This window comes from Thermobia domestica, chromosome 1, assembly GCF_964235325.1.
Source record: "Thermobia domestica chromosome 1, izTheDome1.hap1.1, whole genome shotgun sequence".
In the NCBI taxonomy this organism is placed as follows: Eukaryota; Metazoa; Arthropoda; class Insecta; order Zygentoma; family Lepismatidae; genus Thermobia; species Thermobia domestica.
The window spans coordinates 4,044,242-4,064,365 of record NC_137454.1 but is presented as its reverse complement, the minus strand read 5'-3'; the positions used below and the strand labels follow the sequence as shown (position 1 = coordinate 4,064,365).

Below are 20,124 nucleotides of genomic sequence, written 5' to 3'. Positions count from 1 at the left end.
ATAAAATTCTGTTTCCATGGAATTCCTTTAGATCAAACATATAACAAGCGATATATAACTCAATTTCTGTTAAAAAAAAAAAAAAATACTAAGCGCGTCGTATATGCAATTTTATATTACATGTGTTTGGTCTATTAACTTCCTTGCTATTTCAAGTGGACATTTTGATTGCTTTTCATTTCATCACGTTGTTTATATATAAAATATACATAATTGTGTGCGCAAGTTGGGTACCTGAAACCCTCAACATTCTTCCCAATTGAGCCCAGCACTTCTTAAATTCGACCCTTCTTTTCCCCAACGTTTAAGCGATACTCAAATTGCGTGATTGAAATTCTAACCCGAGAGGTAGTTGGGCGAGATCTCGTGACATTGTTGTGAATATGAGAAAGTTAAAAAGTAGCTTTTTGATTGATTTAGATTATGTTGGTTTAGTAGTAATCTTATAGCTACCTAGACTGAAACCTTTCAAGCTGGCGACTTTAGAGATTATGATAATTTTATTTTCGTGTATTTAATGAAACATTATATGTGATTCAATAACAAAGCTCAAATCGTATATTATGATTGATATGAAATTAATCTTTTAAATCACACTTGTAAATGTATTAGATTTTGAATTTGACTGCTGTATTTGGATGACCTTACACTATAAATAATCCTTGATTACGATGATTAGGATTAAGAATCAAAAACAGCACTGAAATAATCAAAACTAGTTAAAATCTTAAATTTAGTTAAAAGCGCTATGTCCTTCAGGCTACAGAAAACACTTCATTAATGAAAGTGAATGAAGAATAGAAGTATCGGTAAAATGAAAACTAGCACGAAATGGGAGAACTCAGAGATAACCAAGAAATAGGATGTTGTCCAGAACAAGTTTAAATACCTGGGATCAAACCATGGACTTTCTCATCAGAGGTGAACGCTCAACCATTGAGCTACATGATTCTTGCTAGGAAGTTAGGATCTTGTTTACAACCGATCCGTACCTGAGTATCCTCAAAAAGAACTCTGGCATATATTCAAACACCATAATTTCCACTTGTACTGCAATTCTGTGTGGAAGGAGCACGGTGGCTCAGTGGTTCAGCGCTCACCTCTTGTGCATGGGATCCCTGGTTCGAATACTGGCAAGTAAGTTTGTAGTGGACAACATCGTGTCTTTGGGTTTTCTCCGAGTACTTCCGTTTTCTCCCACATTTTCATTTCAGAAATTCTTCCAGCATCATTCATTTGTCTTAGTCACCGTCTCCCTTAGCCTCAAGGACGTTAAACTAAAAGATTTCATTTCGTTTTTTTTTTTCAATTAGAATTGAAAATATGCACAAGCATAGAATCTCATTAGTTTCACTTGCATAAGATAAATAAAAGAAACGGAAAGAATACGACAAACTGATTGATGAATAAAAGGACAACTAATTTGATTTTCAGGTAGAAGTCCAACGTCGAAAACGAGAGCCCATCCCAAAAGGCTGGGCTTTAGATGCGAATGGGAAAGAGACAACTGACCCTGATGCAGCAATGGCAGCTTACAAGATGATGCCTTTGGGAGGCGCCGAAATCACTTCTGGATACAAGGGCTTTGGTTTGGCAGTCATGGTAGAAATCCTCTGTGGTATCATGGCAGGTAAGTAGTAAAACTGCCATAAAGATTACTTACATACGTACGTAAGTGGCTAGGTAAAAAATAAACGACACTAAACGTAACTTATCGTATATGAGTTTCCACGTAGTATAGAGTGAAATAAGAGAACACCATATGGCACTGCATGCAATAAGTTGTTTGGCTGAAACCCTAGCGAAATAATAGCTGATTTCCAAACATGCGTGAGCAACTACTCCCACCTAGCCTAACCTCCCTCCTCCTTTGCTACGCTACTACCCTATAGTAATAATTATCTTTAAAACGATTAATTATGTTTTATATTTCAACTACTAAGTCGCTTAGTCTTTGGCTATTACAGATACACTAGATTGGAAAACCCATATTGAAATGTTATCTAATAAGCTGCCTGAAATCTGTGAAATCAATCTTTGAGAAATAGTGTAAGAAAACATTCCACAATCGATTTAGTTTGGATCTTTCGAATCAGAATTAAAATTTGGTTTCAATTTTTTGGAACTCACTGCGTTTTACGAAAGAGATCTTTAAGGTTTATGACGAGAAATAAACCTCGAACTTCTTGTAAGCCCACATATAAATAGACCAATATCTTATCTGTATCTAGCCTAAATACGTATGCATAAACTCAATGAAAATGTAAAGAAATATTTACAATTAGATACAAGCAACTTTTGGTCACATTAAAACATTAATTTCTATAATACAAACAAACGTCAAAGTTCGAATATGTACCGTGTTATGCAAAAGTGAACTAAGCGCCAAATTTTGAAAATCCACGTAAATGCGACGATTGGTTCCTGATAAGCATTAGAACGTTTTTCACAATCGAAAAGAGAGGAAAACCAACACCTTTCCAAAAAAAGAAACATAATTTCACTTTAGATTACGGCTACCTTAATGCTGGACATCAACCTTTAAACGTAATTTTCTTAAAAGTATGAAAGTGGCGCTTAGTTCGTTTTCGCATGACACGGTACATATTTAGTAGTCCTAGCGTTTAAACATACACAAGAATGGAACATTTCTTATGATGGTAGGTATTTAAAAGAGACTTCCTACTGCTATATAAAAGTAAACGTCAGGATTTCATAGAACACTTAAGTACTGTCTCCTTGAGCATTGATCCTAGTCGGTAGAAGAATAGAACAGGAATATTAGAATGCAAAATAGAGTGTGTGGATTGTAGATAACTGTATCGATACTAATCTAAAATATAATAGTATGTCATTTAATATTCATTAGAAAAAAAATTAAATGAAGTATTTCAGTTTTACGTCCCATAATTATGCCGGCTACGCTAAAAGAAACGTTGATGATGAGAAATTAATGAAATGATGGAATTAAGATAGTGGGAGGAAATGGGAAAGCCCGAAGAAAACCCACGCACACGGTGTTTGTCTACCACAAAGTCCACTTAGCGCGAACTGGGGTCGAACCAAGGACCCCATGCACCAGAGGTGAACGTTCTACCACTGTGTCACTGCGAACCCCTAATATTCATAACAAGTGTGCTATATATATATTTTCCATCTAAATTAAAGCAGTAAAAATGTTTATTTTGTTATATTATTTGTTTAGTATTTCTTTAGTATATATATGTTCAATTTCTACATTCACTCTCCAAAAACTGTGTATAAGAAAAAATGAAAATAAGTTCAATACAATTTATTATAGTTTATTTCATTTATAGAAACGAAAACTTCGTAGAATACTGTATGTTGGTAATTAGATTCCATTTTTCGTTTATCTCAAATGACAACCAAATAAGAAGTTTTGTCGTAGTCAAAAACGCTACGGACTTATGCATCAACCTGATATTAATGTTTCCACTAATGCAATCACAGGAATGTAACCCAAGGCTACTAAAGACAAAAAAAAAAAAAATAATTCAGGATGCAAAAAATATTAATAGAGTAAAATTCTGCGGATAAAATGCAGACACAACTATTTTTATCTTATACAAGGTGTCCCAAAAGTAATGGTAAAAAATGAAATCACAGATTCCTGGCATCAAAACAAGAAAAATGTTTTTATGGCATATAGTCCGGAAATGAACAATGGCGGAGCTAGACAGTTTCGAATGTGGAGAGAAAGGAACTTTACGTCTGCCAGCAGAATAATGATAGGAGTTAGGAAGGGGTTCAGAAAGACAAAAATCATATCGGCTTGTCATATTAAACGCATGTTACACAACTGTGCCAGAGATTCTTCATGCGTCATTTAAGGATTCACCTAATGTCTGTACGGTAACGGTAATGAAACCGTGCAGTAAAGATAAAACCGTACAGAAAAAAAAGTAGTTGTCCATGGCACGATTACACGCACATCTACAATGGGAGTCAAAGCAAATACACTGAGCATGGTTGTATAATCTCAAGGGGCAATGGCAAGTGGTATACCAGATAGAAACTTGCAGAGAGAGGGTAGAAATAAGAACAAGTGTAACTAGTCGTGTCATGTAATGAAATAACAGGCAGAATCCACAAAGATGTACTGTATTTGTAAAGTAGTATCTTACACAGAATACCCCTACATATTACTAGGTCATACGTGCTAACAATAAACGTACCTACAGAAGATGTTCAAAGTGCTGTCCTCCCACATCTACGCAACGTGCTAATCATGGTTTTCGAATGTATTCCATCATTCCTGGTGTGTTGCGTAACTGTTCACACGCAACTTCAATGCGGTTTAGAAAATCGGTAAGTTCCTTTCCCTAGTGTGAGGTTCATTTTCCCCACATTCGAAGCTATCTATTTCCGTCCTTGTCCACTTCTAATCTATATGTCATACAAACCTTTTTCTTGTTTTGGTGCCAAGAATCTGTGGTTTCATTTTTCGACATTACTTTTGGGACACCCTGTATGTTTCTAATTCCTATTAACACTGCCATACGTTTAAAAAGTGTGTCTGAGGATATAAGTTTAAATGCGAATATATGAGACTATATCAAACTCTTTTGTATACAACTCAAATAGCCGCACCTCTAACTATAATCCTGAGTGCACCTTGGAACATTTCTACTTAGATTGTCGAAGAGTACTCTTTACTTCATATTCGCTGGTTGCAACGATGCATTAGTCTATCGTTGCGACTAATATGATGAGGAATAAATAGGTTAAAAAGGATTTTACAGATCAGAAATTGTTGCGAAAGATATTTCCGCTACAAAACGCATGTAGAATCGAACTAGAAACTTGAACTAACAAAATTGAAGAATAATACAGACAAGAAATACTGAAAAGTTTGTAAGAAATACAGGAAAGTAGATTTATAACTTTTTCCTCTGATATTTTCATATTGCATGTTTTATAAAGGAATTAATACTGTTGAATATGTCTTCGTTCGCAGGAGCAAATTTTGGTCCATTCGTGCCAAAGTGGCTGTCCAAAGAAAGGGAGGCTGATTTGGCGCAATGCTTTGTAGCTATTGACCCAAAGTGTTTTGCACCAGGTTTCGAAGATCGATTGGGAGATCTTTTATCATACATTAGAAATATGGAACGGGTAAGTATGTAATAGTGCAAATATGATGAAAATATGAGGAATAACATAAATTTAATGTATATTGTTATTCAACAAAAAATTGGCTACTGGCCAATGAATCCTCCCTTGGGAAGCCTAAATATTTTTCAAACGTCTCGGAACTCAAAGCTGGTTTGTACTCAGTGGCAAGGTGAAAAGGATTAAAACGGATAGGAGATAAAAGGTGTAAAACAAGGTGTTGGATTTGTTATGGCAACATTTGTACCGAGTTTTGTTCTTCTTTTGTTTTTTTGTCCTTCGCTCGTTTTGTATCAGCTGTAGTGCAAGTGCTAATGTTAGAATAAAAATAGTATTTTTTGCCTTCTATAATACAACATTAACGTTTTATTGCAACATCTGGCGACCGTGACAGGACTGAAAAACAACGTAAATAATGGAGAAGGCAAAAAGAGTTAGAACAGTGGCGAGAGCTGTATTTACAAAAATCGCAAAAATGTGGAACAGTGTTGTAATGCCGCGAATGTGAACATTGATGAAATTAAAGTGAACTTTGAATTATTGGAGGATAAATACAGGGCGGTTGATGAAGCACACAATGAATACATTGAATTGTTATTAAAAGAAGATTTCCAAGAAGATGATTTGGTTCAGGAAACAGAAGCACAAGATAAGTATGTTCTGACATTTTATAGTCTCCGTACGAAAGTTCAAGAGTTGATCGATAAGCATGCATCAAATTAAACTCCTGATACACACAGTGTTTCGACAGAAGGTAAGAAACGGGGTATTAAGTTACCGGTAATTGAATCGAAGAAGTTTTATGGTGACTTAAAGAATGGTTACCGTCTTGGAATCAGTTCAATCGAATCGATGCGGACACGAATATCACAAACAGTGACAAATTTCAGTATTTACTTCAGGCCACTCTACCCGGTTCAAGAGCACGCCAATTTGTTGAAAGTTTCCCGTTATGTGAAGGAAACTATCCGAAAGTGATTGAAGGTTTGAAGTCACGTTTCGGTCGTGAAGATACATTGGTAGAAGTGTATGTGAGGGAGCTTTTAAAACTGGTGTTAAGCAATTTGAACAGTAATAAGCAGTTAGAACTCAGTGCCTTGTACGACAAAATTGAGTCATAATTACGAGCATTAAGTACATTAGGAGTGACGACAGACAAATGCGCAGCAATGCTGTACCCACTAGTGGAATCGTGTTTACCTGAGGAACTTTTGCGAGCATGGCAAAGGGGAACTACGAACTATGGAGAATCTACAGTGGAAAATAGACTGGAAAATTTAATGTTGTTTGTGAGAAAAGAAGTTGAAAGTGAAGAGCGGATAGCACTTGCAGTTGCGGGCTTTGATTTGAAAGATACTTCCAGTGCGATAAAGAAAAGGAAGGATCGAAGTAGTCCACAGAAACTGTTCCAACAGCGGCAGAGTTAGTTAATTGTAAAGGTGACCCAGAGAAATGTATTTTTTGTAGTGATTTTCATGTTAGCGAAGAGTGTTCGAAGGCACGTAACTGGTCTTTCGAGGAAAAAAACAAAGGTGTTAAAATCAAAGGGTTGTTGTTTCAAATGTCTAAAACCGGGGCATATTAGCAGTAGATATAGAGTAAAATTAAAATGTGCCAAGTGCAAGGGACAACATTCATACATTATGTGCAAGGGACCAAAGGTTAACAAGGAAATTCACGGTACAGTGAAACAAAGTGTAACGAAACCGGTTATTGAAAATACATTAACTAATAACGTGTATGCCGAAACGTTTTTGCAAACATTAGTTGTAAAAGTAAGGGGTCAAGAGACAGAAAGAGAGGTAAGAGCAATTATAGATACCGGTTCCCAACGATCGTACATTCGAACAGCTACCGCATTGGAAATGGGATACAAAATTGTTAAAAAAGAAAGTGTTACGCATGCTCTCTTCGGAGGTATTTGTTCTGCACCTTATGAACATAGTTGTTATCAAGTTAGGTTGTATAGTCTAAAAGGAGATTATGCATGCAATTTTGAAGCCCTGAACCAAGATACAATATGTAGCAATGTGACGTCAGTAGTTGAAGATTCTTGGATACAGGAGTTAGAAAATTTTGGTGTAGAAATTTACGATAGGAACCCTGGCGCGGTAGAAATTTTAATTGGTTCTGACTTTGCAGGAAAACTTTTTACTGGGAAAAGAATTGTGTTGAAGTCCGGATTGGTAGCTATGGAAACATTGCTTGGTTGGGTTTTAATGGGCAAAGTTAAAGTACGTGGTGATGTTAAATTCTCGTCTATGGCAACGATGTCCATGTTTTGTAAAGAAGCATCTATAGCGGATTTATGGCGGTTAGATGTTCTTGGTATCACAGATCCTGCGGAAAAGAAGACAAAATTGGAAGCTCAGCAAGCAGTAATGGATTACTTTAATAAGACCGTAGCTATTAATGAGGAGAAGAGGTACGAAGTAATGTTACCTTGGATAGAAGGATATCCTACACTTCCTAGTAATATTGAATATTTGGGACAGTTGGTGCAGCATTGGAAATCTAGAAGAGACCATAATGAAATAAAAATAGGGGATGTTGTACTTGTAGAAAACGAGAACTTGAAACGTTTAGAATGGCCTTTAGCATTGTGGAAATATTACCTGGACGTGACGGTGAAGTACGACTTGTGCGGTTGAAGACATGTACCGGGTTGATGATGAGATCAGAGCAACGAGTTTTTTCCCTGGAAGTTCATTCAAATGAGACACGACCGGTGTTGAAAGAACCAGCAGTGTATCCTAGTGATGAACAAATGGACGAAGTGAGTGATAAAAACACAGAGACTGAATGTGAAACAAAACTTCAAACTGTTACAACTCGAACTGGTAGAAAAGTGAAACCTCCTACCAGATTAGATCTTTTGTATATACTCAAAAATAAATAATGTTTGTTGTGGTTGAGTTACTAGTCTCCTCAACGTAACTCAAGGTGGGAGGATGTTGGATTTGTTATGGCAACATTTGTACCGAGTTTTTTTTTTTTTGCTTTTTTTTTTGTTCCTTCGCTCGTTTTGTATCAGCTGTAGTACAAGTGCTAATGTTAGAATAAAAATAGTATTTTTTGACTTGTATAATATAACATTAACGTTTTATTGCAACACAAGGAATAAATACCACTAAATAAATAAAATGTAACGTAAAGAATGGATCCTGAAATGTTAAGCAAAAGACTGAATTGAATCAAAGGAAGCGCGGTGTCTATGTTACGTCACTAGTTTCAGATTCAAAATATGCATCAGGGGGGTCGCGGTAGAGTCACATGAAGAGAAGAGTCACATTCGCATTGAACCGCTTAAATGGCATATTTTGAATCTGGCAATAGTGAAGTAACATAGACACCACGCTTCCTTCGATTCAGTTCGTTCCTTTTGCACTTCGCTCTGCTCGTGACATTTCAGAATTCTTTATGTTACATTTATTTATTTAGTGGTATTTATTCCTTGTTTTACACCTTTTATCTCTTATCCGTTTTAATCCGTTTTACCTTGCCACTGAGAACAAACCACATTTGCGTTCCGAAATGTTTGGAATATATTTAGGGTTTCCAAGGGAGGATTCATTGGTAAGTAGCCAATTTTTTTATTAATTTAAATCATCCTCTCGTGCGCCCATGTAATTGTTATATTGTTATTTAATTACTTATGAGAACAAGGGGATGCGAGTGCGAGTATTTGAAAATTAGACTGCTAAAATCATTAGCTTTGAAAATGCACATACATGAATAGCGTAAAAAGCACTTGTGACTAAAACTAGCTTTCCAGACAAAATATTTCGTCGTCTGGGAAAGATAATGAAAGAGAAAATTTTGGTCATGTGCCCATTGTCAGTCATATATGGAATCAAGAAAATCTTACAAGCATCATTCATTATTATTTATGGCATATTTTTGGATTTGGGGGGAGGGGCAGGATTTCTGGATAAAATTAGGTATTTTTTCGCTATATTTTCTGTACTTTTCGTTTGTTTATGGTAGGTTAGGTTAGGTTGTTAGATTAGTGTAGATTAGGTTAGGTTAACTAAGTTACCTTGGCGATTTGTAGTACTTACCTTCACTTAGTAATTACATTTCCGTAATATCAACTAATTTTCCCTGTAAATTTCTCTTTTTATGCAATTTTGTTCCCCCAAATCCAAAACTATATGGTTATTTATTTATTCTGTGCATAAGTTAATCTATTTGTCTTTATTTTTCTACGTGTTTCATATTCAGCTTTCCCTCTTATCACAACTTTACTTTATTTTTCACATCAAAAGTTTATTATTATTTTATATTTACAAAATTTCAACCTTGTTACACGTGCATCTGCCTTCTGCTCTGACCTTCTTTTCCATTTTCTACTAATCATGTTTCTTGAATTAATTTTCTTTTTTTACTTACTAAAGTTTTTCCGAGAACGATATGTCAAATGATCCGTCCACTTACCTGAATCAATTGCGTGTGATCAGAGCCAGCCCTAGGCAATTTGCATCCCGTGTAATGGGTCATTTGCAGCCCTCCTCTTTTTCCAGAAAGATCAAATCTTAAAATCTGCGATTTTAAGTATGCTACTCTATCATGAACAACGAAGGGGAGGTAAAGTGCACTCGCACTCAGAAAGGCCTAAACACTATAAATACAAATTTGTTGTCTGTTTTTTTCTTTAAATAAAAATCAATTATGTTAGTGAAAGATATAACAAACAATCCTACAGAGTAAAGACGGTAATCCTTTTTGTAGAACTCAATATCGAACTTCAATCTCAATATATCGGTTTGCAATTCCAATGCAAATAGCTTTTTTATCTTTATTTTTTGATTTTCCTTCTACATCTGTTTAAAAAAGAAAACTTGTTTCCAGTTTCAATGATAAAGAACTTGTTTGTGACGAAGACAAGATTAGTTTTACATATCAAAACTGATAATTAACTAAATGGAATAAGTCTTCGGTACTGTTCGAGAATTGAATTCTTGTATTTAACAACAACCAAGCAATTCATGCTGGGATTTGTTTTAGCACTGTCCACGTGACCTTAAACTAATGCAACATAAACATGATTTATTCATGTAGTATTCAAATAGAAGGTCAACTTAGTAAATTTAACTAACATCATCATGAAGTCTGCTTCCAACAAGAAATATTTATTTTAAATAATATAGTTATAACAGATTTTGCCGCCTCGAGCAAATGCACGTGATGCGCATATGGTAGAGCCCGCCCTGTGCATGATACAGATGCCTGCTTCTTGAGGACAAGTACTGAACATTGTATTATTCTTTCTCTGTATTATTCTTTCTCTATTTCTTCCCGATGACCATGTACCAATAACTCAAAGTGCACACAGTTTATCTAGTTCTGAAGAAAATTATATAAAAGCCTTAGATTGTACGAGAGAGAATTGATTGTGTAAGACAGAAAAGAGTGAATTATAATCACACGATTAATGCGTCTCCTACATTTGAATAGACGAAAATCTAATAGTTTTGGAAGAATTGGAGTTCTGCAAGAGTTCCTTGTCATTGTTCCTAAACCTTGGTTAGTTGCTGAGTGCTTTCAACCTCTCACACTCTAAAAAAAAAGGAAGAATGGTAGGTGCAAAATATGGTAATTGTTTAGTTAGTGATTTCTCGATGTAATATGATTAGGAGTAAGTTGAAATACTATTGTGTTCTTTGGGACCGTATTCATAAATTACATGCAAATAACGTAGAAGGAGTCCAATTAGAATTTTTGAGACATCTTTATTGCAAATCGTATCGTTTATCAGCAACTAAAAATAAGATCTCTTACTCTTCTCTTTTACTTAAATTTGATATGCATTTGCTTTACAGTAGACGTTTCCTTATTCAACAAATATATTTGCACAAAACAGTAAACTCAGTGGCAGATAATTGTAATTTACTCAAATATATTAATTTTAATATACCAAAATGATCATTAGGTAAGAATTTAGTATTTAACATAACGAGATCACACTTTACAATCCACCAGAAGTCATTCATAGATAGAGCTTGTAAAAATTTCTATCAGTTGGTTTTATGAGTTCTGGATTTTGACTTCTGTTATCCTATTTCTGTATATTTGCGTATTCTGAAAAATAATACTTTGAAGAGACATTATGTATGGAATAACAATTAAGTAAGAAGCGTTATCACTATGATCTTTGAACTTTGAACTTTGAACTTGTACTTGAGACTATTTTTCATTTTTTATATTTTTATTTTTTAAAAAATATTTATACTACTTTTTGTTTTTATTATTTTTTCTTTCTTTCAATAAATAGATATATATGTATTTCATATGTAATTATATGACTATATCTATATTACTCTGTAAATGGAGTTTGTCTCTGTAGAGGACTATTATAAATAAATAAATAACATTCGAAAATAGCAGAAGAAGAGAATATGGAAAAACAGTGGATGAAATAGGATCATTAATCCTTAATTAACATTTAGATATTTATTATTAACATATTTCCTGATACTCGTCGATACTATAGAGTACAAGACTAAAATAAGGACAGTCTTACCTTGTACCTCGAATTTTTGTAATTCGCCCGTACGTTTTCAGTGTTCCATAACATTTTCTTTGGTGACGCCTAAAAATTTACAGACTGAACGCGTTATTTTATTTTTCTCTGAGGATTTCCCCAAGAAAACAGGAACTTTAATAATAATGTGCTCAGTTCAGCAATTTCTTGACGCCACTGAAGAATGTATCAGAAAGCATTGAAACGAGAAGAGTGAGTCAAAAATTCAAGATTCTACATAACACTCTTCTTGTTTATAAACAGAGTTAATAGATTTGTGTTTCTCTTAACTAACCTAAAACTTACAAAAGTCTAGTCCACTTCTAGTTCGTGAATTTGGAGGAAGATAGACATCTGATATTACAAAAATTCACTATTTGTATTAAGAAATAAAAAGATAAGTAAATAAAAATTAAAAAAGGAGGCAAAAACACTGTAAAAGATAATGACTCGTTTTAGTAAAACTGGGTCTTTTACGAAATATTTCAAACATCTATGTGTTTATTTGGTTTCCAGGTAGATCCGAAGAAACCAGTTCTAGTAGCAGGAGATCCAGAGAAGGAACACATGAAACAAGTTGATGCACAGGGAGGAATCAAATATCATCCTAACCAAATAAGAGACGTAGTAAGAATTTTTATCTTATGTTTCTTTACTTTTCTTTATCATTTTTTTTCTAGCAGCAAAGCCATATGAGGTATGAAACTACAATTGAATGTGAGTTTCAAACAGATATATATACTGAAAATCAAACTCCTTCTTCTACACCAAATGTAAGAACAAATCCATGTATAATTTTACTCACTAGTTCGATTGATTTTACTTATTTTAATCGTACCATATGCTATATTAGTTCTAATAAGTACATATAGATCTTGTTACTATTTACTTCGATGATAATTCAAATAACTAGACACTATTTTGACCACTTAAAAGCACTATATTTGCAATAATCGATAATTGCTTCTTAGCAATTCCATACACTTCTACTTTTATGGCGTCTTTCTGAATTATATATTAAACTTATTTATAAACAAAACCATGTCAATGGGAACTGTTACCATAGCAAACTGGATTACGACGTATGAACAAACATTGACCTCTAGCGGCAGCAACATGAAACATTTACAAAATCAAGGTTATTCATAACATTTCTATAATATTTCTTCTTCCTATAACTCGTAGCTATTGCCAGATAAAATAACATTTTTGTCCAACAAATTAAATACAATAAAAGTAGTAAATACATGTTATTATTGTACATAGAGCTATAAGAAGGCTCCAGAATTTATAATGTACAAGCTTCCAGGAACCATTGTCATTACCAGAAAATGCACTTTCCTTTAAATTACACAGGTCTGCAAAAATAAAACAATGCTAAGCTGTTTCAGTTTAGTAAACTGATTTGTATGTGTTTGGGTGCGCTGAATCCAGGAATGACAACCGTTTTGTCCTGGGACGTCTGGGTTTCGAACAAACGGGTGGTCATTGTTGAAAAAAAATATGAACACAAATATGCGATTTACAGAAACACCATTAACAGCGTAACACAAATTAATTGTACAGAAACACGCACACACATTAAAACAAAAAAGTAATACCCCCCTCAATCAGATTGCTTGTGAAATCGTCTTTTTTTAAAGGTCAAACTTCGTTTGGAGCTTGTCCTTTTGTAAGTGGCTGCCGGAAGATCCCTAAGCAACATCCAGCAGTAATCTGCCATCATCGTAACACTACAGTTCCCCTGATACCATTCCATTTCTTTGATTTCTTGATGAAAACTATCCCCCTGCTCTTCACTCACTGCTCCCACATTGTCAGAAAAGTAGTCAAGGTGGGAGTTGAGAAAATGGATTTTTAAGTTCATGGAGCAACCAAGCTTTCGGAACGCGTGCAACATTTTTTCCACCATTTTCTTGTACTGTGGGTCCTTTCGGTTTTCCAAAAACGTTTTCATGACCACAGTAAAGGCAACCCAAGCCTCTTTTTGAGTTGGAGTCATTGAACTGATGAAGTCTTTGTCAGATATGAGTTTTCTAATATCAGTGCCAACAAAACCCCACGTACTCGCGTACTTGTAGTATTTGAGCAACAAACAGTGTAGCCAGAACTACTTACCAATGTTTTACAAATCTAAGATGTAATCTTACTAAATTCGTTTTATGAACAGATTTATTGTTTTTGTTTTTTCTTTATAATCTCGTCCTCTCATTCATGACACATTACGATATGTATCAGTGATCCCCATCCGGACAAATATACATGTATTTTCATGTTTCGGGGAGCTAAAACACATTTAATCTTCTATGTTCATTTTTATTTTCGTGTGTTGCGTTTGCAATTTAGCGATTTCCAGCTACCTGTTTGACCACGTTACATTCCGATTGTACAAATACTTGACGTCACAGGAAGAAACAGGGATCATTTTCGACTTCGGTGCACCCAGAATTGTAAAAATCAGCTAAACTTATGCAAACAGCTTTTTGGTTGCAGACCTGTGTTATATAAGAACATGTAGGTTGGAAACCACTGTTTGAGAAATCATTTGTAATAGTGTCAGCGTGAAATGAATATATTTATTTGAAAGGTATAATGCTGAATGTTCAATTTTAATTTGCTTCTCGCGTTGACGCAGAATTTGATAAACTCTTTAATAATACGCTCCAATAGATAAAAAATGTATATGATAATGAATTAATTCAGCAGTAATGGAACCTATGGTGGTTATTTACTATTGAGTTAGTTACTTGTAAATGTGAGGGGCATATATATTGATTAAAAGAAGTCGTATTCTTTCTTCGTAGCTCATTAAATAATTCCATTTCAGAATTACAGTAGTTAAGAATTACGAAATAATAGGATTATCAGTTCTTTTCCAACGCGATATCGCACTGTTTCTTGATTTTGTTATATCACTTTGTGTGACGATGTTTCGTAGCTAAATTTTTCTTCCCTTGTTTTCAATCAATGATTAGTTTAGTTCACTGTCCATAATTTCTTCTTGACCATGAATTTGAGAAGGTTTAAATATAGAGAAAAAGTAATTCATAAAGAAAAGGCGTATACTAAGTGATGTTATATTAAATCGTGCCCTATGACATCTATTAAGAATTAAATAAACAGCAAAGGGATTAAAGTTCAACATCACTTTCAGCAGCGAGGCTATATGAGACGTGGACCTACAGCTTAACGTTGGATCCGAACCAGATGAGCTGACGGGGATCGAACCTGGGTCTCCCACGCCGAAGACGCGTATGCCAGAAATGTTGGAATTGTGAAGATATTGATATAAGACTTGTAAGTTTAATGAAACCCACGTAAATAATTTATTTCATTTTACATTTCTAGAACTGCAAGGTATTCGGAAATGATGCAACTATTTTTAATTTTTTTCCCTCTTTTTTCATATAAAATAGAACCTAACAATGACGTGGACTTTCTTTCGAATATAAAGAAACCTGAAAGTAGTTTATATTTGATGGGGTTGTGTTGATGTTATATACAATGTTCGAATTAAACTTCCGGATGAGGGGTGGGTGCTTGTGTATTGTCCGTATATATATATATATATATTTCAAACATAAACGACATAATATATACATATATAACACATTAGTAATTTCATTAAAGAACTGTTTCAAGAGTGTGTTTGCAGTAATTAAATTGCAATATTAGAAATTGTCTTTATATATTTATACAGGAGAAAAATATGTTCCCGGCAAGGAAGACATTTACTTGTTATGAGCCTGGGATAAGCCGTGACGAGAAGGGGAAATCCTCCCGCCCCCCACCCCAGTATTTCGAACCCTGGTTATATATATAAAAGTTGCGCTCCTTGGACCTTATTCTGTTTTCGGTGAAACCGCAGAAACTGCAATATGTTTGAGATGTATTTGTGTGCTGCCAGGTATAATTAAATATCAAGCGGTTTAATATTAATTACTGTGAGTAAAATATTTCTGTGACTGCAAAGAGGCTATGAGAATACTATTTTAAATGACATATTTATTAAGTGAAGAACTGAAGGAGATGAATTGTGAAAAAGAAATGAAATGAAATCTTTAAGTTTTACGTCCCATGGTTATGCCGGTTAGGCTAAACGAAACGGTGATGATGAGAAATGAATGGAATGGTGGAATGAAGAAAGTGGGAGGAAATGGGAGAACCACGAGAAAACCCACGCACACGGTGTTCGTCCACCACAAAGTTCACTTGGCGAGACCTGGGATCAAGCCGAGGACCCGAAGCACCAGAGGTGAACGCTATACCACTGAGCCACCGAAGCCCCGAATTGTGAAAAGAGCATTGTTGTATATTGTTGATACATGTCATTGATATTATTCAGAAAGATATTATTTTTGGTAAAGGAAGTATATTTAATTAATCGAATGTTAAGAAACTCAATGTTATCACGTAACGTAAACACGTGTGTGTGTGTTTATGTGTTGACATCAATGTTTTGTGTATGTGATGTTTCGCTACGGCTAGACGCTTGGTCGTCAGTTCGTAAGCTATTGTAATTTGTATTTGTAATGTTTTTGAATTGTCATCAGATTGTAACATCGTAACATTGACACACTTAGACTGTGGTATAATCGTTGAGTTTGCAGAAATTTGTAAGTCTGAGAATTTGATCACGATGTAATTCGGGTGAAACCAACGTTTTACCAATAGCTGAGATATACAGAAAGTCAACGACAATGAATTCCAGGATGTCTGGAATCTTAGTATAAAACTTCATGGTTTTTAGAGATGAGGATCAGTCTTGGAGCAGTCTTAGAGATCAGTCTCCATGATCAGTCTATAGGATCAGATGAGAGGTGGACCATCACACATCGAGTATACACATAGAGATCCACTGCGACTTATATCACAGTAGTTGCTTAGCTGTGATTCTATTCTACGAACATCGACATCAGTTCCAGACACCAGTTGTATAAAGGTACGTGTATCTCAGCTATGTTCGAGTTATTCGTGGTTAACTTCTTAGCTGCTTAAAGATATGTGATCTTGCGTTTATACTCAGTCGACGATCAACAATAATAGTACACAAGCTTTAATGAAATACAAAGTTTTAATTCAAAGTTAATTCAATGTGGTTTCTTTCCGTCATCCTGTACCTACTCATTCTAGATGGTGAGTAGCAGCGATCTTCGACCGTCACTTAACATTTCATCCCCATGCTAAATAGGCACGACGGTGGAAGGTTGTTAATATGTATAATATTTCGTCATCCGAATGTACCTTATATATATTATGTATTAATGTATTTTTCCAACCTCTTTCTTTTCTTATCATGGATACTGGGGAGTATGTTTGAAATTTGTGGAATGTATTTTGGACATGTCGTATTGACCCGAATTTAAGCCGCACATTTTATCCAAATTTCAGTTGTGGGGTTACGTCTTATATGCGCGACCTCACAACAATTGGCATGTCGTATTCTCTTATAAATGAAATGATTTCTTATATTGAAATAATGATAGTACAACAATAGCATTGTAGAAACTGGGCACATTGTAGATTAACTTAATGTTACTTAATAATAGCATTATCGAAATTAACTTTTGGTACTGAACAGAAAGCTACCTTTAAAGCATGTATAGCAACAATTGTAATCTTAATATTTCAATAATTGTTATATTGCATTTATGATAAAATATTGCATTTATGATAAAACAAAATATGCACCTATCTCAGTATATTTCCCTGAATTTTCCTGTAAATCATTACCTGTATTTTATTCCCTCGGTTTATATCCAGGTTTTATCTTATTTTTCCGCTCCTTCAGGTTTTATGGTACGTCTTATTTGCGGGCCAATACGATATTTAATTCTATATTACTGTGACTTGGTAATTAATGAAACTTAGATTAATTTGTGCAATAAATCATTCGTTATTTTTTATTTTCCAGCATAATCTTGCAGTGGCCAGAGGCCTAACGCCAATGAAACCTCTGTGATAAGCCGAAGTTAGAGCCGAAGATTTTTACACTCTTTAGAGAACATTATGAAGATTCTTTTGCGTATACTGTGTGCGCGGGGAGAAAGATAATTTGTATTAGCTTCGTAATAAATATATTTATTTTTAGCAACAAAAGAGATTTTCCATGTATATATATCATTGTTTCTTAACCACCGGTCAAATTAATTAATGTCGAAGAATGACGTAATTTTAGTAAATCTTCTCGGGCTATCAGCGAGGTGAAGATATTGACATCCTACATTTAGAATGCAGACATCGCATTTATCTTCAGTGATTGTAATGAATAGACCGGACATGTAAGCACCCATGTAGTCCATGTAATTTACCCGATCTAGTTTCCGGCATAAATCGCACTTAAGGAAAGTAAGAGAAAAAAGGAGAGGGAAAGAATTTATATATATTTTAGATGAATTTTGATAGTAAAACAGATAAAATACATTCTGATACTGACCTTGTGCCTATTAAAAAGTTAACAAAAAGAGCGTCCCGTACAAAAACTTCGGTGCCTATCACCAGGTAATGGTTTTGGTAGAGTCAAAATTGACCGAGATTTATCCCTTTCACCAATTTATTATAAAATTTGATAAATACAAAACGTCTTTGATTACAAAGAGTACAATACTGTTTCCTCGTTAATGTCCAAGTAGAGGAGTATAGGTGTTTTGGACGGTGCCCCTTCTCTCAAGGCAGTCTCCAAGGCACCTGCCGGTTCGGTGAGTCTGGAAGGATAGCCCCCTCAGCTCAAGGCAGCTTTGCAAGGCTTGGTTGTAGAAATGACCCCTAGTCCAGTACGACTTCGGGAAGGATAGGTGTACCCCTACTCCAGTGCGACCTCAGGGCGGTATAGGTCATTTGATCAGTTGGACGACTGATGCTGGGTCCCTCAGTGGTCCTCCTTTTATTTGTCCTCCTCGGGTCCTTCCGTGAGGTTCGTCTTCTTTCGGCATTCCTCGGTGTCTCTCGTGTCGGCTTCTTGTCTGCTAGGTTGTTTATAATCGTGTGAGCTGACACGTGCGTCTGTTGTGATGTGGGGATCTTTGCAACATATAATGACAAACTAGGGGCAGAGCTATGAATGGGGGCTTGCGATTAGCTGAAGGAAATGCTGGCTTCTGATTGGCTGAGGGATGCTAGCTTCCAACTGGCCGTTGCCATGCCCACGAGGAATGGCTTTGACGAATGTCTGTTTTTATTCCTGAAAAGGACCGACCAGATAGGACTGAGTTGAAACCCATCAGTAAATACGCCAGAAATTTTTACTTGGGGGTGTGTTCAAAATAAAAGGGGGTGTGTGCTCTCAGAATAGTGATATAATTTTAAAACAAACTCAAACAAGAAAAGAGTATATTTTGTTACGCAACTATTGCAATACCACTACTACTACTACTAGTACTACTACTACTACTACTACTACTACTACTACTACTACTACTACTACTACTACTACTACTACTAATAATAATAATAATAATAATAATAATAATAATAATAATAATAATAATAATATTAATAATAATATCAACTCTTTGCAGTGGTAGGTTCAATAAAGTAAGTTCACACATTTGAGCATTTATTATTATTATGAAACTAAGTAATACAGTGAATCCTCTAAAAACGGACATCGGTGGAACACGATTAGGCCTATTTGTCCGTAAATGAGAGATGTCCCTAAAAGGAAGGATTCTCTCTCATAACACCACACCACACATATTTATGGAATGGAAGAATAAGAGTTTGCCCTCTTATGAAGATGTCCACTATTGAGAGATGCCCATTAAGAGAGGTTTCACTGTATTAGGAATTAACCTCCACTATTTTACCCAGTAATTACACGTGAATTGATAACATACGAATTATTATAATTATTTTGCAAAATTCTGCTATTATTTCAATTTATTCACCCCCAGCAAGTTTTAGTGGGTGATTTCTTTTCCAAAATATTAATTGGGAAAAGATTTCCTCGTCTCATGCTGAAATCACATTCGTTTAATAATTTATACTGTACATAGTTCCAATTTCATTATTTTAATATTCTAACCCTGTTGTTAACGTTAATTGTTGTAATATTATTTGATCTCTTAGTCTCCGTTCCTGCCCCTTCCTGGCTACGTTATTGGCTCTGAATATCTTTCATAAGAAAATTATTCATTGATTTAGGTGTTTTCCAGAAATCCAGTTTTTCAATTTACAAATATTTCGTATCTTTCTGTTTTGTCTTCTTTAATATACCCTAATTTTAATAATCCCAGCGCTCATAGTGGTCTGGTCTCTTGTAAATAGTTAAAAAGTGACCAAAATGGCCAAAAGCACACGTGAAAGTGACCAAAATCTTATCATGCCCTTTTTTTCCTTTGTCGGTTTCTCCATCACCTCTCTCTTTGTTGTTTTGTTTCTTCTTTACTTCTTCATTTTAAGCTTCCTCCTTTCTTAGGTTTTCAAAGTAAGCTTTGTAGTTACGGTAAGCAGACGTAGCAGATGTAAAAAGC

General features: G+C 34.9%; 1 protein-coding gene across 2 annotated transcripts in view; it reads left to right on the top strand.

Annotated features, from left to right (window-relative positions):
• The window catches only part of LOC145683148 (putative oxidoreductase YjmC), a 101,502-nt gene extending 83,750 nt beyond the window's left edge, over window positions 1-17,752 (top strand). For both annotated transcript variants that reach the window (XM_081754517.1, XM_081754514.1), the window contains exons 6-9: window positions 1,435-1,630; window positions 4,979-5,133; window positions 12,170-12,280; window positions 17,568-17,752. In XM_081754517.1, the coding sequence (XP_081610643.1) occupies window positions 1,435-1,630; window positions 4,979-5,133; window positions 12,170-12,280; window positions 17,568-17,615 (510 nt within the window). In that variant the 3' untranslated portion in view covers window positions 17,616-17,752. The remainder of the gene's footprint in view (window positions 1-1,434; window positions 1,631-4,978; window positions 5,134-12,169; window positions 12,281-17,567) is intronic.
• The last annotated feature ends 2,372 nt before the right edge of the window (window positions 17,753-20,124 follow it).